The sequence below is a fragment of the Embiotoca jacksoni genome, unplaced genomic scaffold (genome assembly GCF_022577435.1).
Source record: "Embiotoca jacksoni isolate LCO1_2020_lvr unplaced genomic scaffold, fEmbJac1.0.p SCAF_9, whole genome shotgun sequence".
In the NCBI taxonomy this organism is placed as follows: Eukaryota; Metazoa; Chordata; class Actinopteri; family Embiotocidae; genus Embiotoca; species Embiotoca jacksoni.
In genome coordinates this window covers 9,212,270-9,239,315 of record NW_027185447.1, presented here as the reverse complement: position 1 = coordinate 9,239,315, position 27,046 = coordinate 9,212,270, and the positions used below count along the sequence as shown (strand labels likewise).

Genomic DNA, 27,046 nt, shown 5'->3' with positions numbered 1-27,046 from the left:
TCACTCAGGCGTTTAATCAAAATAGATTCCAATGTTGTATCTGTTTAAAAAAAAATACATAATACATTCCTATGTTCAACAGTAGCTAATAATGGGTTTCAGCTCTCATTAAGTAGGTGTCCTCTGCAAAATAATTCTGCAATTATTTGTCACTTTATGTTGGTGTGAACAATACAGGTTTGCTTTCACTTTGGAATAAAATGTTATTTCTAAATGTTAATCCAAGTCATAAAGACCTTATTACATCTACTTGGGGTAGACCTTATTAGTACCAAATTAACCTTTGATAGACTTTTAATTGCAGAACTGATGGGCTACTTGAAAGAGTACTCCAGCAAATTGGCATTACAGTGACTAACAATCGACAGTTGAACAATAGTCCAAATAGACCTTTCCCACAGCAGACATTTTGGCTTGTCATAGAAGGAAAAACACCACCGTAATTAGTCATTTTAAAAATATTCCTGTTAGGAAAGCTACTATCCTGGTCTTTGCAAGCTCACGGTCATGGCTTAAAGAGACAATTGATGGCGCTGAGCCAAAATGAACAAACCTGTGCTCAGTCAATTTCTCAACTCAACCACAGTTCTTTAAGAGATTCACGTGTTACTTGACGTAGTCTCAAGCAGCAGTAAGCAGGCTACAGACTTCTGGTAAACGCACTTCTTTCCAACTCCACACCACCAGCTTCTTCTTTACTTTCAGTGTTGTAGTCTTCAGTACAAACCTATGCTGACTCAAGTGAAATCACTGACCACATGTTTATGTTCTCCTTTAAGAAGTTCTCCTTTAAAGAAATGTATCAACAGAAACATCAGCAGAAGAGATTTACCCCAACCTGGCAACCCAAAAATGTCTATTTATGTCTTATGACTAATTTATAAAGCATTTGTAGGGTAAACGATTTTAATGTTGTAACCAATAGCTTGAGTAATTTAACTTTATATCTATACAATGTATAAATCCTTTCTATAGGGTGACCTTTCAGAAAGTGGTACCCTGTGTACATTCCAGAGAGTGGGAGGAACAGGCCAAACGCCTTTTCACCCTGCTCCTCATGACAGCTCCTGCTGCAGTTCTCCCTCTAAAAACTCTCTCTAAAGAGGCTGTTTATTCCGGTTGGAGAGGAAAGTGTGGATGAATCAACAGAAACGCAACAGGAGGAAGAAGTTTTTTTTGCTGATTCATGTCTGACCCGTCACTGGATTTCACACACCAAGTGACTGACAAATACTCGTAAACGCCTCGAGACATTTTTACCATTTCCTATCAATTTCCCGTCTTGGATGACGAGTCAGCTCTGTGGCCTGAGCTGACTTTTCTTTTCCTTCTTTCTTTTTTTGTTGAGAACTATGATTAGGGAGACAGCCCTACCCCCCAACAGCCCAATCATAAAGCCTAACACACAGAGGCTAATAAACAAGCCTAGAAGTCTAGGGTGAAGTTTAGACCTGTAATTAATCAAGATTTTGTGTTTGTTTTACTTTTGGTCCCAAAGTAGCTTGACAGACTGTTGCCTGTTTTATGAGGAACTGGGACAAATGGCAGTGTTTCTTAGTGTAAAAGTAATAGGTGACTCTGATTCATAAGTAATTGCTGCCAAAGGCACTATTACTGTTAAAGTTTGACTCAAAGAGGGTGATTACAGTTAAATAAAATAATGTTTCTTCCAATTTTTTTTAAATTTACATCAATGTTTGCATATTTTCTTTCACTTTGGAATATATTTGGTTTATGTTTATATGGGTCATAAAAGCCTGAATACATCAACTGTGATTTCATTAAGCACAGCAAAGCAAGAAAATATTTTTTTATGGGAAAAGATATGTGATTGCTGATTGAAGTTCTCAGAAAAGCAAAAAGGGCGATTTACTCTTCATGTGATGGATACTGGAAGTTTCAGAATTGTCCCAAAATATCTTGATTGAAGACACTCTTTTCCTCAAAATATTTTTTTTAGCCACATTCAGCCAACCAGCACAAACTCCTGATAAAATGAATTCCTCTGAATATTTTGTAAACTAGTCTCTCCCATACTACTGTTTGTATGGTATTTTATCTATCCACCACGCATTATCCTTGTATTTCCCCCAAAATAAGGGAAAGTTTTAATATTAACAATCCTCATTTCAGGGTTAAACACCAACTGATGTAGTGTTTTGATGCATTTTATTGAGCCACTAGTCAAATAAGCATCCAAGTTCTCATTATATTGTAAAGGTGACCATGTTTTTCACAAAGAAAACAAAGATAGAAGATAAGCCTGTGCATTTATATATACATATATAAATGAAAAATATGATAAATTTCTCTAACTCGAACTTCAAATCCAGCAGATTGTATTTGTCAAAACAGAGCAGAAATCTCAAAATAGTCTGTGTGGTAATTACAATGCAAAGAACAGCATTATTACTAGCACCTCTTCAGAATTACATACCTTCATTCACTAGTAGAGTCAAGTCATGTGTGTTGGTACAGTTACCACTGATAAAAGGAAACAAACACTGTCGTAAAATAACAAAACAAAAATAATTTAGTTAACTTAAAAGTAGTCCTCTAAGATGACCTTTTTCTACAGGATTGGAGTTTCAGTAAGTACCAAGACTTCTTGCGTTATTTTAATAAACTCCTAACAAGCATTCAATAAAATAATGCATTTATCTCTTTGGATAACAGTACAACCTGCTTCAGTTCCATCATAACAGTCTCTGTGGCGTGGCATGACATCAAAAAAATGGATGTGCTGCTTTTTCAAAAGTCTCTTGCCCAGTGTGTTTTGGGTTTCGGGAGGCGTCCATTGTTTGTCAGGAAAATTCCTGACTTTCAAACGTGTCTTCACTTGGAATCTCCCAGCAGATGGACGATGAGTTCATATGTGGAGAGGACGATGGCAGTGTTAGGGATTTGTCTGATTAGCTGTGGAATGAGTCCTCTATAAAAAGCTGCATAGCCTTCCTCCACTGCTATTAACCTCCCTGTCTGGAAGAAATACTTGTACTTGCTGCCTTCCTCGCGCAGCCTTGTCCGAATGACCTCTGTGGAGACACAAAGTAGAATTTTTTTTTTTTTTTTAAAGTTAGCCATTTATATAAACTTTTCTCTGACATTAGGTTGTTGATGTTGCAAGAGAAGATGGATGCACGTGTTTACCGTGTGGGTAGGCTATGCAGGATGCACAACCCTTTGAAAAAGCAGCTGCCATCATCAGCCTCAGGAAGTCCGATGCTCCTTTCTCATTTTCACTGTTCGGAGAGCTGAATTGGCTCTTGGCGAGCTGTTTCTTCAGTGTCTCGTAGATAAGGAAGCAGATCATCGTCTCCGAGATGCCAGCGTAGGATGCAGTCAGGCCGCGGTAGAAACCCCGGATTCCCTCCGATTTGTAAACATAGCGAGCACACTGCAGTGCATTCATTTTCTTCTCTCCCCGGGATCTGAAAAGTCAAACAGGTCAGGCTCATGAGTCACAAACTCACATGTGGCAAGGTGTTAAACTAACTGATCATCCGACATGTTTTTTTTTTATATATATATATATACACGCATATCAGTTATCAGAGGAACAAACCGTTTAAGTCATAATGTTATTATGAGAAAAGCAAGCCTTTTAGTGTTAAAGCAATAAGTCAATGCTCATCTGGATAAGGAAGTATGTGGCGTCCTTGGATTTCCTTATTGGGTTGAATGAACAGCTCGTCAAACCTTAACTGAATGGTGTTTGAAATTCAACCCGCTTCCTTCACCACCCATTCAAGCAGCCCCCATTTTGTGTTGCAAAACATGGGCCCGATCTTCATGAACAGACAACCTCACACGATACTACTGCCCTGTACATGGTCATGTAAATATAGACTCCTCTTCTGAACGCAGGACAGTGCGTCAGCGCTGTGTATTTATGGAGCCAGGTCACACGCTCAGTCTCACACACTGCAGATCCCAAGGACAGTGAAGGTAGGCTTACTTTAAAGGTTTCTATTAAAAGGTCACATTATATGGAGTCCCTTCCCACCTGCCGAGATCTTAAAATAAGTCGGATTGATTTTTACCGATATAAAGCAAAACGCTACAGTCTGTCTAGAGTTTAAAAAAAAACATTAAATACACGCGAAACAGGTGACACTCAAGAGTTGACATACTTTTTCTCCAGCTGCATCCTGGTCTTGACCATCCAAACGGGATTCATCAGTGAGTTGGTGACAAAAGCTGAGAACGAGAAACGAAATAAGCAAATTCAGTTTAATACTTAGAGCAGTCGTGCCCTAAAATACAGGTCATAATGAAAAGAACTCATTAAAGGGAAAAACAGCGTGAGAACTTAAACATGTCCTTGATGAAGCAAATAATATACATTTTCAGTGGTTCATGTTGGGACGGTGTTATGCTGTCAACAAAAATATACGAAGTGCCCAAAAACTATTTTAGCATTGCACTTGACTGCTGTTCATGTTATATTCATCACGTGCATGTAACAAAAGCTGATACCCAGTCTGCTCACCTGCAAGACCAGCTGAGGACATGTGCACCAATCCACTGTTCGGGACCAACAGCCCGTTGAACATCTCTTTAGATTTCGAGTATGCAGCAAAGTAAATGGCTCTGAAACACAGAAAACAAACTGTTCAGAACACGGAAGCAGCTGTAAAGATTAACAAACCCTGCTTGAATATGAACTCTGTTTCAAAATATTACTGTGGTTGTATAATCATTTCATTCGGGCTGCTGTTAGCCTTTGACACCGTGTATCCAGAGCAATCTGTTCCCTGCTGCCTGCTTGGCTTCTGGAACAGACGCTCGGTGCACCAGAATGGGCTGAATAAGCACTGGACTCCACAGAGCTGCTCTCAATGCAAGCCTGTCCAAGTTGGCCAGTGGACCGCAGGGGCAGCGGATTTACAGAGCAAAGAATAAAGCTGCGGCTACTAATTAACCCGGGCAGAGTAACTCTTAACGGTTTCTGTTGGACTCGGTCTCAGATTCTCATCAACATTTTATGGCAGATTTATTGGGCCTTTTTCAATTCACAGTTGTATAGCGGAGTTTCGATTTGAGATGATCAACCATGAGGAGAGCGAGCAAAGTACTGACTCTATGTCGACACTAAAAATAGAACCATTGGAATTGAAACTTCACGAGGTGAATCCACATCAGACTGAACATTTGTTTCAGGCCCGTTATTTCCCAGCTAGTCTCACCACCGCACGTGTTAATCTCTGCACCTCAAACATAGTGCCGTATTTGTTACGAGTTTAATCGAATACAAACACATGGGCCTACTGGTGCTGACAGCTGTAGCTCACACATAAAACTCAGTAGGGCTGGGGGGGGGGGGAAGGAAGAGGGATAGACTCAGAAGTTGCTGCCATGACAACCGCTTCCTGTTTATGCAGTTAGATAGTGCTTTCAATCATTAAAAGTTAAAAGTATGTACAGTCCCCTTTTTGTTTTCTTTGATTAGTAGCTGTGGTGTTCTATACTCTGAAGTGTCCCGGTTCTATAAAACAACAGACTCTGCTGAGAAATCGGCACTCTGCTTCATCTCAGTCTTCTTTGCCTCTGCTTTGTTTATTGTTTGTAGATACGAAGACACCACAGTGTGCGTTAGCTCGTACGCCAACAGGTTATCTTATAGCTTCAAGACTGCTCACCAAAAATAAAGTGGGTATGGATGGTGGGGAGATGGGACAACCCAGATGCATTTGAGCATCTAAAAACGTGAACACTGAATTCACTGTACCTCGAAGGGGCAACGCCAACAAGGTTCGGCCCCAGTCCTCGGAAAAGAGATCTCGGCCCCTCTTTTTCAAGAATGGATCTGAAATAAAAGCAAACTTTTATTAATACGCACCAGTGCACATGTTAAACTGTCACCACACTTGTAACGGCAAATGCCTGTGTATGATCATCCCAGCCTCGATAAATATGATAGCTCACTGCTGCAATTGTTGTAAATGTTACACCAGCCCTGTTCACTTGAGCTAGTTTTTCAATTTTTAAACTAAACCAAGTCCCCTCCATTACGTAACGCTGGGCTTGTCACGTCAGACACATCCCCTCAGAACATTTCTTCAACTATTTTTGGGAAGACATCTTAATTTTCCAGATGGCAATCTGCTTTGCCTGGAGCCAAGCGAAGGGGGAGGGTACACCTGCAGTTTGGGTCGGTTTCTGTAATGCACACCTTGCCACTCAAGCCGGTTTCACACATTCCACTTCTCTCTCACTGCTCGTCAACACCTCCTCTCAAAGAATGGCCCGTCAGTTAGCTCAAAGTAGTGTCCAGTCTCAAGGTTTCAACGGCTTGACAAGGGCTCAAGGTGCATGAGGAATTTCTTGCAGGTTATACATAAACACAAGCCTATAAGTACAAAGATAACTCTCTAACAAACATTACAAAAATGCATTATTGATGGAAAATAATGAACTGATCATACTTGTCAAATGCTGGTCTATCTGTTGCACAACATGGTTATATAGTCTCAGTTACAACGTCGCTGTACCTTTATCTTGTGACCTACGACCCCACTCAGTACTATCTACAAAATCAGATATACAGAGGAAATGGGGATGACTGTCAACTGTTTGTCACACTGTATATAAGCTGAACTACGGCGGAGAGACTTCGAGCAATGCTGGACACCTCCCTTTGAGTGTGCATGCATTTGCTCCTTCTTGCAAGAATAAATGTCCGATATGTTTGATTTTGAATACAGCCTCTGAGTAATTGTTCTAACAATTATCTAGATTAAGATGAAAAACTGGCATAAAACCTAAACTAACAAGGAAATATTTGTCCCCAAAAAATGTCTTTAGTCATGTGTAACTTTTACAGCTTACAGCTGCAGCAGACACCAGTCCAGACCGGTTCAGTTTGCAGCCCTACTCCTCCGAGTGTAATATAACACTGACGCAGCACCCTTGGTAAAACCTTCCCTCATTCTCTGTCGGCTCACTGGGGCTGCTTCCACTCTTCGACAGCCTAAGCAGAATCATTAAAGCACTTCTTTTCATGGAAACCATAAAGACTTATTTTTATCCCTATCTTAAAGCCAGGTGGAAAAGCATGGTGAGTGTCACCCCAAACAGCTAGTGAGAGACTCTAAATATGAGCAGGATAGAGTGCACTTAATCATCACTTTATGTAGGACAGGATTAGAGGCCTTCATTTTCAGACTACGGACGCAGAAAGCAAATTTTATGTTCTCCACGGAGTAAATAACAAGACCCTCAAAAGAACTCGATACAACTATTCCAAACCAAAATCCTTATTTGACAAAGTCATTATGTCAACGCATCAGACATGCCTAAACACACAGGTCTTTGCAGTTAAAAACAGCAAGGAGAAAAACAAAATGAGCAGCCACAAAAGCCAGCAACCCCGTAATTAAGCCAGTCACAGCATGATAGTACTGATAAACAGCAAAAGTGCACCAGCTGTCAGGAAGGAACACTTTGTGCCCATGACCGCATGCAGAACAAAATCAAACATCTAGGGACAAGCAATACAGTATGCTGCAGCACTGTTTACCTTACAACAACACAAACAAACGTCTTACCTTAGGACCTGTACCAGCCCAGGTGTAACACCTCCTGGTCGGATAACTCCGGTGCCACTCAGCGTGCCCAGGTGGACCTGGAAGATGGGCCGGAGGGTGAGGCCGGAGGACTGCAACCGTGTCTTCAAGACCTCCAGGGGGCAGGTCACGATGGCTCCCACTGTACCACTACATCTGCAGGTTGAGCACACAGATTAGGATTATGAGCCTTGGGATGATTCAAATCTTGCAAACAGAGTAGGTGATGTGCGCTTGCTTGATACATATGTTTTGACAACCGTAATACTATCAACCTGTATCATTTGCAAGGTTGCACGTTAAAGCCTTGACTGAAGACTTTTTTTCCCCCCGCATAATAACAACTCAAGAGCTACTGGCTCGGAGCAATGAACAATTATGGTCAAAGACTCTGCAATGGAAATAACCACCGTTAAACCAACACGTCTGGAGGACAGGTTTTTCCAACTCAGACGGCCTAGCCCAAGGAAGGAATACTTTTAGACAGTAATCCCTGCACAAACAATTCACTTTAGTTCTTTGTAGCTCTCACTAGTACATTCTTTATTGACCGTATAACCTTGTCAGCGACAAGCTTTGAAGTCTGGAACAGATTAGACTAAGCCTCTGTACTGTATCATATCTGGAAGACAGAGTCAAACATCTTAACAAAAGCAACACCTGACCCAATTGCCCAATTCCTGATCAGTAGTCACCTATCCACCCCTGCACTCTTGATGAGGTTTTACATTGTGTAACCAACGACAAACAAACTCATGTAACCATGTTGAAATAATGTGATGTCGAGTTGCTGCGGCCATGACCGCTGCCCACTAAGATAAGAAACAAGAGGGCAGTAGGTGCAACAGCGGGAGCCGTCTAGAATTAACAGGTATCCTTGTACAAGTATATTGTGTGTATGGCCGACTGATTTTGTTTAAAATCAACCAAAGACACAGTTCAGCTTGTTTTCTGCTTCAAATGTTCACACGAGAGGTAAACGTGTATTTTGGCTGTGTGGGTCGGATATACTAAATGTTTTCAGACTCTATATATATATATATATATATATATATATATATACACACACTCAAACAAAGAGGTCAGGAGCCCCATCACACTATCACACATTTGACTGAATTCATTTTTTTTTTTTTAAAAAGGGACCTCTTCATCAAAGCAGGACAGGTGAATCAGTAGTCTGAAACCTCGCCCTCACATTTAAAAAAAGCTAAAGCATTTCAAACAAGCCCACGGTGACCTTATTCAAACGTGACCTTAACATTAAATGGATGCCACCCACTTCCTAATTATATCTCAGTCTTGCATATCATGGCTGTGTGGTTGTTGCCAGTGAAGAGTTTGTGTTACATAATGCTGAAGGACGTCAGGCGGCTCCAGGCTAACTGCGACATATCCATCCAATGCGGCGACAGGAGACCCATCGAGCCGCTAACTCACAGTCTCAGATTTACATAACACAATGTGTGTGTTTTGGTTTTTTTTTACAGTGAATTAACTAAAACTGCACATGATCACTCGCAGCAGGCATTTCGACCTTCCTCATCCAAACATTGAACAGCGATATCCAGCGAGCTAACGGCGGCTATCGGGCAAACTTCCGGCCGGACGCATCGCTGTTCACCACAATACCAGCAGCGTTATGAGTTTATTCTTTAAAAGTGTTCACACAAACGTTTGTCGTCGTCTTCGCCTCGTTATTTTTGGAGAATAAATTTACAACGCTGTTTGAAGAACATGTGCGGAAACGAACAACTTCCGTGGAGAGCTGGTGCTGCGCTAACACCAGCTAGCTCGCCTTGTCTGTTTCAGCACGCTGGCTGCGTAATGCTGAACATTAACGAGTAAAATCTCTCAAAAAGGGATTATATAGCAGCGAGAGTACTACCTAAACGTGGGTTGCCTCTTACTATTGAGTTAAAAAAAAAAATTTAAAAAATAAATAACGTCACCCGGCGGGACGCAGAAGGATGGCGATAAATGTGACTTACCCCCCGGCGAAGAGATGCAGCAGCGTGTCTCTCTGTGCCATCTTTCTTCTTTCTTCTTCTTCTTTCTTCTTTCTTCTTCTTCTCAAACAGCCACCATATTCTCAGGACCGCTCTGTTAAAATCGTGTTCGTATTTTCAAGTGACTGAACAAGAGGCGCTTTTACGATCCCGGTGTGCCGCCGTTCACTCGTGTCCTTCCCCGGCTCCGTGGCGTTGTCAGCGCAGGGCCGAGCGCACGGTGACCTGACATTTACGTCAGATCGCCGGACGGGGGTGTTGCCTGTGACGTAGGGCACATGTGTTCCTTTGGCCTTTTTGAAGTTGTTGCATAACCGTTGGAAACAACAAGGCTAAAAAAAAAAAATAAAAAAAAACACACAACAGGAGAACAACAGTTTGAACTGCCGAGTCCCTGTTGACCTTCCCCAGGTTTTTGTTCACAATCAAATTGGACTTTTTTGCACAATGGACATAATATTCTCACAACTGCGTGTACTTTATTCATAACGGGAGTTTGCCTCATATCGTGCAGGCAGTGTATATTGTACGTAAAAGCATAATGGTATGAATAAGCAAAAGAAATATATAGATATGCTATGCAATATGGACAATATAAATCATGGCATTTTTTTTTTTTTTTTTGCTAAATGACTTGATATCATATTGCAGTGGTATTGTAGGGATGACTATTGGTGCTTTCACAAAGTATTTACACAATGAGATTTTTGATAAATAACTATCTGTAATGTGTATATTATGACTGGTTGAGTATAGGTAAAATATACAATTGTTAGAATAGTCTGGTACATTCATAAAATGACATTACTGTAAATTTTAAATTTAAAACCAAGAAAAGACAATACTTATGTCATATCAGGATATTCAAAATCTAAAATAAAATCCAGTCTCATATCATGATAAGATAAAATATCGATTAATCGCCTCGCCTTAAAATACACTGTAACAAAAAGCAACTAAAGTGGCAAATGGATTGCACTTTCATAAATGAACAGACAAATGTGCTTTGCAATCACAGCACTCCATTATATTTTTCACTTCTTTTTGTGACAACTCCAATAAGAATGTGACATATCTTGTGAGAGTCAGCTCCTTAAAAACAATTGGTAGTCTTTTGTTTCTGCTAGGAAAGGGTTACAAATGCAAACTACACCCACGAGTAATCCAATTGGCTTGTTTGTGATGTATGAAAATAACACTGCAAGGCCGGCCACATGGCACTATGGTATATGTTATGCAAAACAACAAGTTGTGCAATTGTCTTAATAGCACCTTATCTGTCTGTGCAATCTGTCATTGTGCCAGAACAGTCCCCAGTCAAACCAGGTACACTTGCTTTTTGTCCTGTTTAAGATTGCAACAACATGTTTGTTGCCCTGTATTGACAGTGTACATTCACTCTGTTATTGACATGAAAACACTGACACTGGGCTTCAGCTTACTTCGCTCATTGATAAAGATCTGGTTTTTTACCTGTTTTTTTTGTTTGTTTTATATAGGCACATCTGATGTTTTAATATAGTGAAAAATGTTGTCATGTAACAAGGCTTGGGTGTCATTTTCATCAGTTATGCCAACATGAATGATCTTATTCAGGCTTGTGTAAATCAATCAAACGTTGACATGAAGTATAGGCTATTATATATGCGTATCATACCACTTCATAATGCACTACTTTTTAAATATGTTACTGTTTACTTCACTACATTTATTTGACAGCTTTTGAGTTTCAGATTGAATTTCCTTGTTGCACGTTAGATGTTAGCAGTTCAATTGAAAACACACATCCCTTCTACAGTATATGTTTCGGAGTTTCTCCTTTAACAGGTCAGACTGAGCAGTTTTTTCACAACGTTAACAAAGTTCGAGTCCAAGGTCCAAAAATATTCATTTAAATTTGTGTAACAGAACTTTTTTCTTTGCTTGTTTCCTGTCCCATTTAACATCTCATGGCCTAATTACAGGGTCTCCTTTCACAATTCCAGTTGTAAAATGCTGCTGATACATTGATGTAGAGTGAAATCAGTCACAAGGGAATTGCTTTTTGCAAGCAAGTGAGTAAGCTCCATTTAGTTTGATACTTGCCACAGTATATTTTGTAGATAAATTGTTTTAGAAAGATTTTGTCGCATGCAAAAAAAATTCCAAATCTGTTTTCAGAATTTCTCTGTTACCTATTGTTCTTCTTAATCCAGTATTCTTTAATGCGGATATATAGAAAAGCAGTACCAAGGAAAGTCCAGGTGGCAGAGTATCGCTGGACACAAAAGAGGAACACTCCTCTGGCCAAAAATTAGGCAAAATAAATACATTTGTATATTTTAAAGGTAAGTTTGTACACATTCAAACATAACAACAGCTTTAGTGATATACACCCTGTCACTTAAAAAACAGTCCTGATAGAATCATCCCGAAAATATCAAAATTCACAGTTATAAAGCACTGAAAGATCCATCTGTTTCAGCTTGTGGGACAAAAAAATAGTTAAAATGTTGTTGTCCAGTGTAACAGCTGACTGTTTGTCTGGTTGTGTAAATGTTGGAAATGCTGACATCAAGTGACCAAATGTGAAACATGCAGCTGAAGGACTGTTAGAGAGAAGTAAAATTTAGATAGCTGTGATTTTCTTTTACGTCCTTCTTTCCATCAGCTGCATTTGATTTTATTTCTGTTCTGATTTGATTTTCACCCCTTTGTGTCTTATTCTTGATAATTGTTTTCTTGTTGTTGAGCCTCGAGTCCAACTAAGTTGAAGGTTGAATTAAGTTCCCTGAGGTTATTTGATGCTTTCAGAAATCTTTCAGTTTTTTTTTATATGCTGGAAATAAAGTGAGTCAGTTTCTGAATCATTGACACTGTCCCAGGGGTTGAAGACTGACACGCCCCCACGCCCATCCCTCCACATCACTCACCCCGACAAACCCTGTTTCTAACCCGGTGTTCAGAACTAATTTCCTTCATCTTCAGTTGTATTTGTTTGTAAACCTGCACCCAAATCTTGATGTTTTTTTTCATTAAGTAGAAACATTCAAATTAAATGTGAGTCAAAGTGTAATTCCTTTTCTTGCAATTTACCTAACTAATTTAATAATAATGCAATTTACCTAACTAAAAAAAGACAGTTCTTCTTTAGCCTAAAAAAATTCTCATTATTTCGGCTTATTGTTTTTACAGTACTGCTTCTTAACATTTTAACTCCTTACAATGCACAGGACCAAATAAATAATCTAAAGTAAATTGAATGGAAAGCAACAACTATGGCTGTAAACAAAATAGAGGCTGTTTGCATGAGGTGTGGCACAAAGAGTCTACTTTCAGCCAAATGTAAATGATCAAATAAGCCACAGAGAGCTCTATGTCATGCCCCAGGACCTGTTTTAGTGCACAGTGCATTTTCCAGCAGCCTCGGTCTGCCTTTACAGAAGGGTGTGCTATTTATGAACAGAAAGTTATGGGTCAAATGATTCAGTTTCTGAAAACTAACGTTCCTCCTGAGGCTACAATATGCTTTTTTTTTTTTTCTTTTTTTTTTTTTTTTTGTCCTCATTCCGCTCAGTAACCTGACTTTAAGTATGAATTTTAAGAGAGAATAAAAAATTTAAAAAAAATGGAAAGAAGAAAATTAATTAAAACTGCAAGCAGTGATATGCGGGCCCTCGCATGCTGCACGTCCAGCGGATCCAGCGGGTCGGGGCCGCCGGCTCCCCGACGTGCAGCAAGCGAGGGTCCGCATATTCCCGCTTGCAGTTTTAATTTTGTCTTTAAAAAAAAAATTGGCTTTTTTCGGCGGCTTTAACATCTTCAAAAACTCATGAAAGACGGTGCCCGACGCATGTGCAAGGTGTCGTGAGGTTTGGAGCATCGTTTGACCTTAAACATCAACTTTCTGTGTCACGGCGAAACATCAAACTTAGCCGCATCGCCCTGGCTATATTATATACGAAAATTGCTTCTTTTTTTTTATTTTTTTATTTATTTTTTTATCACTTTTTGAAATATGACCTTTTTCTGAACTGACATATGCCTCAAGTGGTGATCTAACCCACTTCTCACTGAGGCAACTGCTCTAACCACTGCACCATTGTGTCATACTACAGCATGTCCTCCGAAATATGAAAAAAAAAAGAAGTCATACTATAGCATCAAAATGTACTAATGGGATTATTATTTTGTATTAGGTCTTTTTTTTTTTTAGCATGTACAACGCAAACCCAAAAACCTGAAGCTGTGAGCACGCTGTGGCTTACCCTTAGAGCAGGGGTGTCAAACATACGGCCCGCGGGCCGGATCCAGCCCGCCAGGGGGTCCAGCTCGGCCTGCCGGATGACTTTGCTAAGTGTGAAAATTACAGAAAGACATAAATTGCATTTCTATGAGAATATGGAGGTTTATGAGTACAAACGTTTTTTAATTGTTTTTAATCGATCCAGTAATTGCTTCAAAAACAGCGTAAATGCGACGTCTGCTCCGGAGGCAGCAGTGCTCGCTGCTCACTTTGCGAGGGAATCTGCAGAGGAGAGCCCAGGCGGATAAACAGTGGGTTGATGTTTGAGTTTTTGGTCTTTATGTTTCTAGTTTATTGTAGAAAGACCTTAAAATATGGTTTATCATCCAAAAACCTTCACCAATGATTTAAACAAAGAGAAATATTGTCGTTATTATGCTACAATTTTACTGGTCTGGCCCACTTGAGATCAAAGTGGGCAGTATGTGGCCCCTTAACTAAAAATGAGTTTGACACCCCTGCCTTAGAGGGACATAGCCCCCATAGACCACATGGCCTCGCCCTCCGTTACCCATTCCTTCCATGAACCTTGAATCATGTGTAATACTGTGGCGGGGCTCAAACCCGTGTCTTCATGAGGTCGTTTACAGCTCGTCAGTGTCGTAGACTGCTGGACTATCTTCATTGCTGGAGAAAGAATTTCACAGAGTTCACTCAGAGCTTCTAGAGATTCAACCGACAGTCTGGTTAACTCAACAGGTAAAAGATTCTTCTTCACCAAGGTTGCTATTAATGGTTCAAATTCCACCTTGGCTTGTTGATGGTGATTCAACTTTTAGTGGAGTTGAAACGTTTGAAGAAATTGAAAAGGTTTTGCATACACTACACATTACAGGAAGATATTTAATATCACTGCAGACACCCTTGAAAACATGTATATCTACTATCCAAAGAATGTCTGCGTTAATTTTGGTCGCATTTGAATGAATATTTATGGACGGTGGAGTTATAGGTTGTAGTGAACCAAAGATTTGTCACAATGCTGTGTCACAAATGTCGTCCTTTTATGTCCTTTCATGCAGTTCTTTTGTTCCCCTGTTTTTGTTTGTTTATTTTATTCATTTATTTACTTGTTTGTTTTCTATTCCATTTGCTCATTTTGGTTATTTGTTTGGTTTTGTTGTATTCATTACCTTAATGGTATGGTCTTTTTTTTTTGCCTCCTGTTTTCTTAAATGTTTACCGGTATTGACGTTATGTTTGACTATGCTTTGCTTCTCTGTAGAGCACTTTGTAAACTCTGTTTGTAAAGGTGCTATATAAATAAAGTTTCTTATCTTACCTTGAAACCCTTACCACAGAGATTTACACCTGAAACAGCAAACATTTCAAGTTATTAGGTTTAAAATATTCACTTCTGCACAGTTGTACTTATACTTTAAATGGACAGTAATGGATATACTGTATGTCGTTTTGTATTATGACATTTTGCAACCGTAAACTGTAAGTAATCCACCTTAAGTCACCACAAGCATGAGAGAGACATCAAGACATCACTTTCCTTCATTGCACACGTTAGCTAAACATGTCATGATGCAGAGTACACTTTCTGCATGCTGCCACAAATTGTGCTCTCTGTTTATGATAGTTGACGTAAAACAAAGGAGCAGAGTATAGTTTAGTATAGCCGATACCAATCAGTTAAATAAATGCTTTGATGACACCGGTACCAAATCTTGGAGAACAGCTCGGGGGATGTCAGTCACATCACTCAACCTCAGCCAACATGATGCAGATGATCAAAACAACGCTATCATTTCCTGGTGTAAACTTCTCGAAAGCAGGGACCTGCTCTGTTCCATTAAGTCCTTTCTGGTGTTTTGTGGGATTTGAATATCCATGTATAACTGCTTCACAACCAGCTAGTTGCTACCAGTGCATCTGAAGCAGCTATTACTTTTTCCACTTTGGTCTCAGACTCAGTGATTTGCTACCCTGTGGTCACTAAATGCAAATTCTTCTACCATTACTATGAAATGACTTTAGCAATTATTGCACAATCCATTCACGCACAATGAGAGGCATAGTACAGGCAAATTTAAACAAGCTGTTTGAAGGGAAATGAAACACAATCTACAATTTGAACTTGATTTAAAAATAAGATGCAATAAATTAAAAAAAAAAAAATCCATTACATGGTGAGGTCTTCCCAACAGGAGTCCCACTGTTCAAACGCTGAGCTGCTGCAGACCGTCTCACACTCTTCCAGACCCATGAGCTGATTTCCATAACCCTCCACCTCCTTCCCCACATCCCGGATCCCCACAATGCTGTCCCCACAGGGGCTCCACTGATGGCTCATGTCCCTGGTAATCTGAACCAACAAACTTGCTAGTGGTCACTTACCAAATGTTTTAGCTTAATGTGATTAGGACTATAGGTTTACACAGTTTAAAAAAAAACCACACATCTCTACCTTCCGGTGTGCGATTCATTGCCCTCTTTTTAGACCAGTTTTTATTGGACAGAAAAAGATTGCTAAACGTTATTAATACAACACAGCTAATAATATATGTATTTTCCCCAGACTATGTATCTCCCAGTTTACTTTTTACAGCATCACCGTCTGCAATTTAATGTCAGAAATCAGTGCGTAATTGTGTTCAATGTGTATATATTTGTGTCCGAAATATTATATAATATATATATTTCAAGGCCACAGTTTGCAGTATTGCATTGGTCTTCCCTCAGCTGCTGGTAGTTAAGCAATAAGTCTATGACAATAGAGTCTTGCACGATGCACAGTAGTAGATAATTTGAAATAATCTTTAATCGATACTTACAAACAAATCTACAACAAAGAATACAAATGAAGTGGAAGTTGCAAGCAAGGAAAAGTAAGGTGAAGCACAGTGTGTCCACATTCAGCTGAGTGCCAAATATGTACCCAGTCTGTACATTTAAAAATACTATAGAATCAACAGGTCTATGATATGGCATTTGACAATTTGTTGGCAATCTGACCTTTAAAAAAAAGAAAGAAAGAAAAAAAAAAAGACATTTGTGCAGCTGTTTGAAGCTAGATTGTCATTTTCTATCAGTGTGGTGCCTTAAAACTGATATTTGCTCATTCAAGCATCAACATGAACCGTTTCCCAAACTCCCCCCCCCCCCCTTCTCATTTACATGTTATACACACAAACACATCAATGGTTCTCAGCTATGTGGGACCCAAGAGTAGCAGGTTTTCAATCCAGCCAAATATTACACTGCAGCAGCCATGCCACTGGTCGTTTTCCATTTTCGGGATTAATATGTGCAAACCAGTGAGATCAGCTGATACAGATGAGTTTAAAAACACTCTTGGGCCTCAACAGCGGGTGGTTGAAAACTACTGCACTACAAAAAGCAGGAGTGACAAATGATAAAAAGATGTGACTGTATTGAGAAAAAGTTCCTGCAGATGCATGCTACAAATAATCACAGTGACATAACCTTTCCGTTAAAATTTCTGCTGATAGTGTTCCTGTCCGATGCCTGATGGCTAGTGATGGGGCACTTCCATATCACAGAGAAACTTAGTCTCACCTGCTCTTCCTCACAGTGCAGTCATCCACACAACAGACTCCCTATGGAGCCATCAGCTTCTTTTTTTCCATGTTGTGTGAACAGCAATTTGTATTATCTATTAAAAATGTCTAAAAACAATTAGGATTTTATGTTATAATGCTCAAATTCAAATCATGTACAGGCTGACATGTGTGTGCTGCCACCTTGTGGTCAGATACTGGCAGTCCACTACTGTGAAAGTTAACTTGTCATCACTCTGTTGTTTAAGCACAATAGCATTTAAATTGTAAAGGCTACAAGATAGAACTTTCTAAACCAAGAAGTGTGGAGGTCACAGCAGAGGTACTGACCACTTACACCACATCAACCTACGAACTGGAAGCAGCACACCAACATGGCGACTGTCAGGGCATCGACTGGATCAGCGTGTGCATAGTGCTCAGTGATTCCTGATTTTATAAAGTTAGAGAGTACAGTTGTAAAGAGTCATAAAAACAGGATTAGAAAGTCAAAAGGAGTCCAGCCACTGACACAAAAGCGTACTTGTTGAATCATCCATGAGGCAGAGTCAATCCTGGCAGCAATGCTGTCAAACGGGTTTAACCCAAGAATGATCCCAGAGAAACAGGAGAAAGAAACAAGGGTGTGCTGAGCGGGTTGTGACTGTCGGCACCATCATTGGTAGAGCAGGTAATTCTTGAGAGAAGCCGGCAGGGGCAGTCTATGGATTTCACTGAGTCGGTCTCTTCCTAACGCCACCCTCACTGAACGCCTACACAGGTCCATCAGAGAGAGGGGTTCAGCTGAGGGGAGACAAGAGAAGGAGAGGCATGTTATGCATTCGCAACTACAGCATCTCCTTTCAGGGGTGTGTAAACATAGGCCTGACCCAAATCTAAGGAGGCAGTGTGCATAATGTGTCATGTCAGTTATATAGACGCAAACTAGCATAAAATAAAGTGAACTTGTTTATTTTAAAATGGGACTTAAAAAGTGTTTTACCATTTATCTGCTGTTGCCATGGAGGACACTAACATTTTGTGTGCTATATTCACTTTTTTGTGCTCGATAAAGATTTACCAAAAAGAAAATCATTTGTCTTCACTTCTGATGCCGTCAGTCCATATGATATTTTGCACTTTTAAGGCCAGAAAACTAATGAAATCGTAAATCAAGATGTTGGCCTCAATGTGTGCAGGCTGTATCAAGGTGGAGGATATTGAAGGAGGCAGTTTACACCAGTAGAAAATCCACACTGAAGTAATGAAATGGACAAACAATCCCACATCCCAGGTGCTACTAACACATCTGGGTTCTGCGGTGGATTTCTAGAGGACATCAACCTTGGAAAAGCAATTCAGCCAATTTCTGCACGGTAGTGTCATTAAATAGTAGGGACGCACTCTAATAGAGCCTAAAGTATATTTGTTAGAATTTCAAAGAGATGAAAATTTTGGTTTTCTATTCATCCTATCTTTGGTTTCACAAAGGCCTGTAACACATTATCTAAAGTCTCTTAAAAATTTAAATTGCAGTGCCAATACAAAAGAGTTTCAGTGTCCATGCTGATACAATACTATTTTCGTACAAACCCCATTTAAGTTAACAAAAAACATTGGGTTTTTTTGTGGTTTTTTTTTATTATTATTATCAGCAAATATGTTCTACACAAATATTTAGGTCCTTAAAAAGTATAATTATGCAGCCCTTTGTATATCTACCATTAACTGGGACATTTTGTAGATGGAACAACGCAGCCAGGAAGAGAACAAAAATAATATTTTAGTTGTAGCCTGCAGTGGCAGTGACAACTCTGCATACAGGATCGAGTCACAAGAATTAACTGCATATTCTCAGATTACATATCTTCAAAAATCGATATACGAGTTCAGGGATTTCCCTGCCCCACATCAAATGGCAGGAAGGACGTCATATCAAATTCAAACGGGCTTTTATGCAGTGAGCTGCTTTTCCACAGGCCTAAACTAGGTCGAGAGATCTGAGCTGAGCATAAAAATCTAATGAGCACGGAGCACTTGGGACATGTGGGTAGTACAACATGTTTTCATAAGCACCTATGTTTCCTCATTGAGAGCTCATGAGCCTTTCACCACGGAAAAATTGGGATTAATCCAATTGGAATCATTTTCCATTAGTGTGGGGGGAACATGAGCAGCTCGTGGTTTTGAACAAGAACATTCAGGACGACTGGGTGTTTTAGTGACATTTATGATGGACGATGGACAGTTAATGATAAGCTCGGACAGTTTACAGGCAGATCACTGCTCACTAAGATCAGGACACTGACATCATTCTCATAGGAGAAAAGGTGAGTCAGGGATACATTTGAATATTAATTTACACGTAATCTAGACTACAAGGTGGGAATGCAAATAATGCAGTGTTATGACAAGCACTGCTTTACGTAATAGTGGCAGACGTAAGTCAGATACCATAATGCTGCTCTACAGTAACCTCTGCAGGTATGTATCCCATTTAGACGTACAGACAAACCCTTGACACTTACAGCATGGTTTATTGTGTTCATAAATCCACCCACTGGTTCCGTAAGCGCCGTGCACAAGACATCACAATGACATGTTGGCTCACATGAGGACATAATAACAACAGAGGTAGTTAAAGCATTTAAAAGTTTATACTTACGATCAAGTCCATTTATGTACCGGATTCGGATTTCACAGTGTCCCCACACAGCGCTCACCACCGGGTACAGCTTCCTGCCCTTAAGTCCTCTGAACGCCACCCCTAAATAATGTCCATCCACTATGTAACCCAGGGTCCCCTCATCCATGTCCAAGACTACCAAGAGGGAGTCTGGTATGATGAAGGTGTCGTCTGGCTCCAGGAAGGCCGGGTAGGTTTTACCTGGGTGATTCTTGCCGTCGTGGTAGAGTTTACTCCTGCACAGGTCCCAGCCCCAGGATTCAGCGTTGCTTCCTACCAAAGCCGTGTAGCCCACCGAGTGTAGCGGGGCGTCACTCGTAGCCACCCCGACCACGGCGTGCGTGCCCCGCTGACGCATGGCCCAGCTGATCTCCCACACGTGCAGTCCCCGGGTGTAGCCAACATGGCCCCGGATGGCGTCCGTGCTCTGCGCCACCGGGTGCCTGTGGAACACCAGCTTGTTGTCGTCCTTGACGAAGATGTTGAGGGAGCGGTCGTCGTTGTTCCACGAGTGCTGGACCTGGACGTCCAGGCTGGCGGGCGGCATGTCCAGCAGCAGATCCAGTCGAGATGGCTTGGTGTGACTAAGGGCCTGGAGTTCCAACTTCAAGGGGCTGAATGCCGGATCCCGCATATCAATGGTTTTAATGCCACCTGGGACTTTTTGCCCCATGCTCCAGGTGGTTATAGCAGCTCCTTCTTCCTCCTCCTCCTCTTCCTCCTCCCCCCTCCCCCCCCCCCCCCCCTCCTCAAAGACTAACGGGGGGAGTATTCAGTCTCAGACCCTCTCCTCCACTGTGCTCCTGCAACCAGAGAGGCAGCCTGGTCGTCCTGTGTCGATGCAAGACAGCCGAGGTGAAACCCAAATATTGCTTGAAGCCTTCCTGGAGAGGTTTGAGGAGATGAAAGCAGAAAAGATAATTAATCAACTAATCTCAGTAACCGTTCCTCTGTTTGGACCAAGAGATGTTAGCATCTGCAAACACCACCAAGCTAAACATCAAGGACATATTGTAAGTCCATCAGTGGTACTTGAGGCTTTAATGACACAACATGACCACACTGGAAACGTTACAGAATGTATATTAACTCGATTCATTTGGTAACATGGGGACAACAACTGGTTAGCAGCCTCAACAGTGCCTTTGTTCTCATGTGATTTTTAGTGATCAAAACATAAAGAAGGCAGTGTCCTACGATGTGAGAAATCTGAGAATTAAGCTGAATACAGCTTTACATTGATAACATTATCATTACACAATAGCAGAAGACATCGTCTGCTGACTGTGGCCTCGTTTCCTACAGCGTCAGAAAAGATAATGAAGAGGTTCTATCATCTCAACTTGATCTAAAGTCTGGAGCTGCCATACAGTAGATCAACACTACGTGGCCTTGTTTTCCCTTCCTACCAGTTCACTACAATGTCAAGCCAACCAAGAAAGACAAGACCAACAAGTTTCTGTCTTTCAGCAGTCATACGCATGTGCTAGATTGAAACGATTATGTATAATGGACCCGACTATTCAGAGAGAATAGACTGTCCTAGTTTGGATGCCAGATTGAACGGCTACAGTTGAAAATTTTATAATTGACAGATTTTAGCAGCTGTGAACAGACACTCTTTATATACAAGAGGTTAGTTAAGGTTGGGCAATGTGATAGTATACAATGAGATGATCAGATCAGCCAAAAGTGGATATGTATATCCAGAATTTTGTTCTCACATTTTCTCAGTTCATTATCTTGAGTATTTAATTTATCACACAATACAGCGTCATATTAATTATTCCACGACAGAGGTTGTTTTTTTCCAAACGGTGCCCCTAACAGTTTCAGCAAAAACAATTACACAGGTGCTCGCTTAATTCTTTTAAAATGCTTAAGAGCACAAAATCATCCAGTTCATTTTTTTTTATTGTCTTTATGATGATAAAATATTCATTATGCTTAAGACAGCAAAATCTGAAATAAAGCTCCTAAGTTATTCTTTTAGGCTTTATATTTGAATAATCTAACTCTGTGTGCTAAAAGAACAAAACAACAACAACACATGATCTGACTGTGCTTGACAAATTCAATTTGCACGACTAGAATTTCACAGATTTGCACACTAGACATGTCTCTACGTGTCTCTATCATAACTTGAAAACTAGAGACCAACCAAGTTAGAGATAAATCTTTACATTGAGTTGCAGGGGAAGCCATGCAGACGCTTTAGAAAATGTAAATTACCCATTGACTGTCCGATCAATGAGCTCTACACGTGCAACACCCATGTTTTCATGTGCTCCTTTTGCTGAGTAATTTCATTTAGGATTATGGTGCACGAAGGACATAAATATAACATTCAAACCTAATTTGATTGTGTGTCCTCAATTTTATGCATTACTTCTCCAGCTTTTCTTGATAAAGAAGAGCGAATGCAATAATTTATGTGAGCATGATCTTTCCAATTTCAACCATTTATCAAGTCATATTATATTTAACTATTTTAGGTTACAACAGCAAAAGTGGAGAAAAAAAAAAAAAAAAAAAAAAAAATTTACATTCCCAAGAAATTCAGCTCTGTCCTATCACGATTGTTATTAACTTGTCTAATAGTACTGGTCTTTAAAAAGTAGCAGTAAGCAGGCAAAAAGTAGGTCCGTGGTGTCTGACAGGATAACAGCAGCTACTCTGAAAGTGAAATATTCCCACAATCTCCAAAAATAGAGGAAAAAAAAAAAAACCAAGGGGAAAAACTCCAGCCATTTCCTATTATATGGTTGTCTAGTCAGAGGGTGACAGGAAAAGTAGTAATAAAACGTCTGGCTCTAAGAAATACAAAAAAAAACGTGTTTGAGGGACCGCAGCTCTTTTAAGGAACAAACAGTTTCAGGACAGGACGACAGAACGTGGACAATAAAAGCCTGATGAATAGCTGCTTACTTGACCAACTCCATTACATTAGATCACAGCGGTAATGAGGCACTTACAAAGCTTTTCTTCCTGAAGAGCTTGAAGCCAACTGTTGTTGGCCTGATCCCCCACACTCAAAATTACACATCAATATCCCAAAGAAATAATGTGACTTTTTGTGGGCGCAGGTGTCACTACTGCTGCTCTTTGGTCCTCCCGTTTCTGGCTGTGTTGCAGCGAGGCAGTAGAGAGCGTTGTGTAATGTGGAAAATTGTGCTGCTGGGAAGGCCACTCTAATTGAATTGTAGACAAGAGTTCATTGAGCAGTGCTTTGGCTCTTCTTCTAATGCAAGTAAACAACCATTTAAATGGGTCATGTCTCCTCAGTGATTGGAAAACAGGAGGGAAGAAAAAGCAAGCAGCGGGTGGTCAGCATCTGAATGTAAACAATCTCTTTTACGATGCCTGTCCAGCATTCAAGGAGAGTGAAACATGTTCATTTGCACACTCTTTGAGCCAGGACTTTATTATTCTCTCCTCCATGTGGCAAAGGGCCACCGTACAACACACACAAGCAAAACAAAAGTAACGGAATAATGAAAGGTCTTCCCACATTTACCTTGGACCTCAAAATAAACATAGCCATTAGCAGTATAAAAGGTGGCTTGTGGAGGGATTTTCGGGCCGGGATCCGGGCCTGGGCTTGTTGGGGTCCCTGGGCCCCAGGGTTGGTTTGGAGCTGATTAAAATGCAAGAGGAAGGGCTCGCTTGACTTGCCGAGCCAAGAAAACACTTGTTTCTATTCTAAGGCTCAATTTAAACCGGGCCCACCTGAACTTAAGCCCGAGCCCGTTTGTTGACCTGCTGAGTACAGAGGGTTCAAGGCTTACCAGAGACATCCATTGTACAAACACAACCCTTCAACGTGTCACAAAAACATGTTGCTAAATTGAACGATAGTTGGGTGACTGGCCTTTCACTTGCCTTACAGTGTTTTAACTGACCTTTTTTTTTTTGTTGCTTATTCTGTCCAGTTATCTTTTTATGAGCGCAATTCAGCAGGCTATACTTAGTCGTGTCGGCACGCCTAGCTGTGACTAATGCAGTCTAATACAAAAGCAGCGCAATAAATCCTACCTTCATGAAGGTTATAAAATGGAAACTTCGGTAGGTTTCAATCTGGAGTCTATTTTCACATTAGCCAAGTGACTAATGGGGGCAACAATCTTTGAAACGGGTCCACAAACTCACCGCAATCTAATATTTTGGGGAAACTGCACCCCGTCAGCACACGGCGTCCAAAACTGCTGGTTTTTGCCACAGACGAATTCAGATTCTTAGTAGGACTCTTTAACAATATTATAGAAAGGATCCCTGACCCGAAACAGAAGACTTACTCAACTTCCTGTCAACACACCAACTTTCACTAATGGCATTACCTCCCATCTGTCTGCAGCAGGTCTCTCCACGCTTGGAACAGCATTTTGCTTTAGGAAAACGCGCTTTGGTTGATGATTTCTTCTCTTCTTTGGCCAGCACTATTCACCCTGCTCTAAATTGCTCATTGGCGTCCCGACGGTCTGCACGGCGCAGCGTAGGGACAGGAGTGTTGGCGTCCATTTGTAGCCACAACTTCAGAGTGTCCCCATCCAACAAAGGTATGTTGTACATGTGTACGAAAGCCGCACAGAGTTGCGCAATTTTGTGAGCATATTGCGCAAAATCACAAACCATCGTCTTATCTTTTTAAAAGTCTTTTTTAGTAGCTACGCTTTTTTGAACTTCCAACACCACAAACTTCCTGGCACTCCTCTCTCTCCAACACACACCTTCACTGCCGTCTTCCTCCAAAAAGTCACCGCTTGAGAGATTTCAGAGAAAGACTTCTCTTGGAGTGAGACTATTGTTTTTTTGGGGGTTAAAGATCCTTTTTCGTAATGTTGTCGGACCATGATATTAAAAATCTCGGCCTGTCGGTGGCACCAAACAGGCACTTTTAGTGAGCGCGTGTTGACGGGGCACCACTGCCCCCAAAAGCGATCCGTTGCCACTTCTTTTTGCGGGTTTCTACTGAATATTTCTCACTTTTTTAATAGGACCAATTTAAACAAACACATCCAAGTTTCCCTTCTAACACTCAGTTATTGTTGACTCAAGTTTATGGACATTGTGGGAGGTTGTAGCAGTGGCGGTGCTGTTGAAGCGTATTGTGTAAAACAGAGCGATGTTCTTCCTATTTCGTCGACTCTCACCGATATAAACAGGGTGGACAGAACATTAGAAACATCTCGGTCCACCCTGCCTGCATCAGGTAGGACAGAGCGAACCTGGAGTTGCAGGGCAAAGCAATAAAGTTCCTGTCACTTTGTCTGCAGGCCCAGACAGCCCCGTACAGTCGAGTCGGCACATCCCTTCAACAATTGTACCAACAAACTAAACGTCCTGCAACCTTTCTGAAAGTAAAAAAAAAAAAAAAAAAAAAAAAAAAAAACCGCGTCGCTTTATCCGTAGTTTAAAGTAAAGAGTTGCGAACGAGTGCGCGAAGGCCTTTCCGGAGAGCTGACCCGTGCGCCGGGGCGATGCTGGCCCACGTAAAAGCAGGCTCCTCTGCGTAAAGTCTCGCGGGCCTGACGGACGGGCTCCTCCAGGCTCGAGGAACTTCCGCGGGGGAGCAGCAGCGCGTGAATCGAGCGTTACCAGCCGTTGGTTCGTAACGCCGTGTTTACCTTTGAGGTCTCGAGCGAAAACGTCCGTTACACGAACCGCTGCCGTTAGCACGAGCAGGCTACAAAACACGGTTAACACGAGCGAGCGGCGAAAACAGAGAGAGGTTACTTCTTCTGAACTGGACGTTTGGAAAGCGACGGGGCCCCCACCACCACCACCTCCTCCACCTCCTCCACCACCTCCACCGTGTGTGTGCAGCCGTTTGTTTGCGGCATTAAATATGTAAATATGCTGAAAAGAGGAACACTGAAACCGAAACAAGGCAGCCACCAGATGAGCAGAAAACAGGAGGATTAAAAAAAAAAAAAAGAAGAAAGAAAGAAAAAGCACACAGGACACGGACCTTGTCAAGTTGCGAGGCGGCGAAACGGGCAGCGTGGACGAGACCCGGTAAGGCTTGGGAGTCTTCACCTACTCCATCGCGCTTCTTTTTGTTTTCCTCGTCGTCCTTCTTACCTTTTTACTGCTCAGCCTGGACATGAATTAGGTGAAATGGTGACGGCTTCGCTGTAACATCTCTCGCATCACGTGGTGTAAAAAAAAAAAACAAAAAAAAAAACGCTCCCAGCTGCTCCACCAGATTAGGACCTCCCTACCGACGGTCTGCAGCTACAGCAAAGATGGCTTCATGTTGGGAATGCAGTTCATGCAGATATTATGTGGGTCGGTTTTTTTGTTGTTGGTTTTTTTTTTAGGCTGCAAAAGTTGTGGAAGCACAGTAATAATAGATGCACATATTTTGAGACGAGCTGAAAATTAAAAAAAAAAAAAAAACACACAACATCTATTTCTAGCGAAACTAAACTACTTTGTTTTGCTCCAGCTGGATTTTAGGCCCTTTTCTGCTTCTTGTATTTGAAGAATATACATTTCTTTTTACATTTTTATTGATAAATTAGTAGGAAAAAAAAAAAAAAAACTAGGGGTGTGCTGTGTGGTTTACGATAGAGTCTTTAAGATTTATACAAATTCAAAGATTTATATCGTAATCAATATTTGTTCTCGTTGATGTCATTTATGTCATGCCATTGTAGTGTGATGTACGTTACAAGAATAACTTGGGTCGAAACACTCAGCAGCAACAAGCTTGGCGAAGAGTTAGCTCTGAAAAGGGGAGTGATTTGTCCACAAAAGATCAGATGTATAACAAAACCCAGTATTATGTGAGCTTTTACTGAATATTTGTAGGCAAACTCTTATATTTATGCTGACATATAAAACTACAACACTTATTTTGTTGCAATTGTATGTTCTTGAAATATAGATGAAATGTAGTGTGAAATATATTTCAGTTTTAGATAGATAGATAGTCGTCTTCCTCCTGAAGTCGACCGCCATCTCTCTGGTCTTGGCCACGTTCAGGA

General features: G+C 40.9%; 2 protein-coding genes across 3 annotated transcripts; both read right to left on the bottom strand.

The window, feature by feature from the left end:
* Nucleotides 1-2,127: 2,127 nt before the first annotated feature.
* slc25a33 (solute carrier family 25 member 33) lies at nucleotides 2,128-9,808 on the bottom strand. The gene is made up of 7 exons (XM_069141653.1): nucleotides 9,560-9,808; nucleotides 7,551-7,724; nucleotides 5,732-5,809; nucleotides 4,493-4,593; nucleotides 4,134-4,200; nucleotides 3,151-3,431; nucleotides 2,128-3,035 (listed from the first exon to the last, which is right to left on the bottom strand). The coding sequence occupies exons 1-7, from the start codon at nucleotides 9,598-9,600 to the stop codon at nucleotides 2,836-2,838; spliced, it is 942 nt and encodes a 313-aa protein (XP_068997754.1). The 5' UTR covers nucleotides 9,601-9,808; the 3' UTR covers nucleotides 2,128-2,835.
* Nucleotides 9,809-16,616: 6,808 nt separating this feature from the next.
* spsb1 (splA/ryanodine receptor domain and SOCS box containing 1) lies at nucleotides 16,617-26,252 on the bottom strand. 2 transcript variants are annotated; one of them, XM_069140178.1, is made up of 3 exons: nucleotides 26,026-26,252; nucleotides 20,037-20,941; nucleotides 16,617-18,175 (listed from the first exon to the last, which is right to left on the bottom strand). In XM_069140178.1, exons 2-3 carry the CDS (start codon nucleotides 20,728-20,730, stop codon nucleotides 18,048-18,050), a joined length of 822 nt encoding a protein of 273 aa, XP_068996279.1. In that variant the 5' UTR covers nucleotides 20,731-20,941; nucleotides 26,026-26,252; the 3' UTR covers nucleotides 16,617-18,047. The 2 variants fall into 2 exon arrangements, with proteins under 2 accessions (XP_068996279.1, XP_068996280.1); XM_069140179.1 differs by having other exon boundaries at nucleotides 20,037-20,937.
* Between the last annotated feature and the right edge of the window lie 794 nt (nucleotides 26,253-27,046).

Bases quoted from the DNA above. Each gene is read 5' to 3' on its own strand.
- spsb1 (XM_069140178.1), bottom strand. From the start codon at position 20,730: ATGGGGCAAAAAGTCCCAGGTGGCATTAAAACCATTGATATGCGGGAT. The intron at 18,176-20,036 runs GTAAGTATAAAC...GTCTCCCCTCAG, and splicing joins GTACATAAATGGACTTGATC to CTGAACCCCTCTCTCTGATG.
- slc25a33 (XM_069141653.1), bottom strand. From the start codon at position 9,600: ATGGCACAGAGAGACACGCTGCTGCATCTCTTCGCCGGGGG. The intron at 4,201-4,492 runs GTGAGCAGACTG...TCTCGTTCTCAG, and splicing joins GTCCTCAGCTGGTCTTGCAG to CTTTTGTCACCAACTCACTG. The intron at 3,432-4,133 runs GTATGTCAACTC...TTGACTTTTCAG, and splicing joins AGGATGCAGCTGGAGAAAAA to ATCCCGGGGAGAGAAGAAAA.